Below are 1,501 nucleotides of genomic sequence, written 5' to 3'. Positions count from 1 at the left end.
GTGGAAGTGATATTTTGGGGAACTGTTCAGGGCAGAAAGCGACCCAGTTGTGATCGTAGAGGACGTCCCCATGATGGGATACCGCCTGATCAACGCAAGCAGTCGGACCTAGAATATTAAACTGCAATGATCCAGTCCCATGAGATTTGTTGGTCAATGTGTGTCCAGAATCTAAACAGTGTCAAATACAGAAAAAAATAAAAGCAGAAAAAAATAATCCCACAAATAAATAAAAAGGAAGAGCTTTTGTGGAAACATTTGAATAGCCACGACACTAAAAAGGGCACAAAGAGATTAAATTATTTAAATATCAAATAAAAATAGTCTTAAATATCATATAAAGACTGACAATCTTTTTTAAATTAGATCTATCAGAACTTTCATGAAAGTAAAAGAAAAAAGTTGAGAACGTATTTTTATTACGACTTAATCAGCATCTTTAGCATCCATCTGTTAAACTGGATTTGAGATGCAAGAATTCATTTTTCCAACAAATTTAGTTTAATCCTTAATTTCTAAATTCTGTTTTTTTTTCACTTCAACACATAATTTGTGGATCTCAAAACAACAACAATAAGCAAAATCTGCATATGAGCAAGTAGAATGAAGAAAAACCTTTTAGTTCCCTTATACTAAACATGGTGTAATGTAATAAAACAATATTAGATATATTAAATTTAGCATGATTTACATTTTTAACACAAACATTTGCAGTAGGGATGCAATAATGCACTTTCCTTACAATTGTTTAACAAATGTTTCGAATTGTGGCTTCCCTCATTGTGATCCGTATTTATTTTCTTCTTCAGAGAAGGGCAAGAGTGTCCCTCCACTGAAGAAGGTTGAAGTGATCTGCACAGTTCCCTGCCATTCCCTTCTCAGTCCCAGTTACTACCACAGCTTCGGCATGACCGAAAACTACATCGTCTTCCTCGAGCAGCCTTTCAAGCTCGACATCCTCCGGATGGCCACCGCCTACATGAGAGGGGTGAACTGGGCCAGCTGCATGAAGTTTTTCCCTGAGGAAAACGTAAGAATTCACCACATCCATCCCAAATCTAAAGTGTCTCCCTAAAGAGATTCTTTTTCTTTAGACTCTCATCCACCTGATAGAAAAAAAGACGGGCAAAAAAGTGGAGATGAAGTACCACACTGGAGCAATGGTGGTCTATCACCACGTGAACGCTTACGAGGACGACGGCCACGTGGTCGTTGATGTCATTGCCTACGACGACACCAGCCTCTATGAGATGTTCTACCTGAGCCGGCTGAAGAAAGATATTAGTTTCCAAAGCAACGGCTACACCAAACCAAACTACAGAAGATTTGTACTTCCTGTCAGATCTGACAAGGTAGGACATTGAAAAACATTAATAATCAGAGATGTTTGCAAATTGTTTATGTTTGCTGACATATATTTGTCTTGTTGGGTGTTGCAGGGCATTGCAGTGGGTGAGAACATGGTGACACTCAAATACACAACAGCCACTGCTGTGAAGCA

The 1,501-nt window shown here is 38.5% G+C and overlaps 1 protein-coding gene across 1 annotated transcript; it reads left to right on the top strand.

The window, feature by feature from the left end:
• Nucleotides 1-6: 6 nt before the first annotated feature.
• Nucleotides 7-1,496, top strand: LOC112140112 (beta,beta-carotene 15,15'-dioxygenase; the record flags this gene model as incomplete). Its single annotated transcript, XM_024263021.2, has 3 exons — nucleotides 7-1,030; nucleotides 1,095-1,352; nucleotides 1,440-1,496. Coding segments are annotated over exons 1-3 (663 nt in total), but the record flags the coding sequence as incomplete, so codon positions are not given.
• Between the last annotated feature and the right edge of the window lie 5 nt (nucleotides 1,497-1,501).

Source organism: Oryzias melastigma, unplaced genomic scaffold, assembly GCF_002922805.2.
Source record: "Oryzias melastigma strain HK-1 unplaced genomic scaffold, ASM292280v2 sc01038, whole genome shotgun sequence".
NCBI lineage: Eukaryota > Metazoa > Chordata > Actinopteri > Beloniformes > Adrianichthyidae > Oryzias > Oryzias melastigma.
This window is presented reverse-complemented; position numbering and strand designations above follow the sequence as displayed.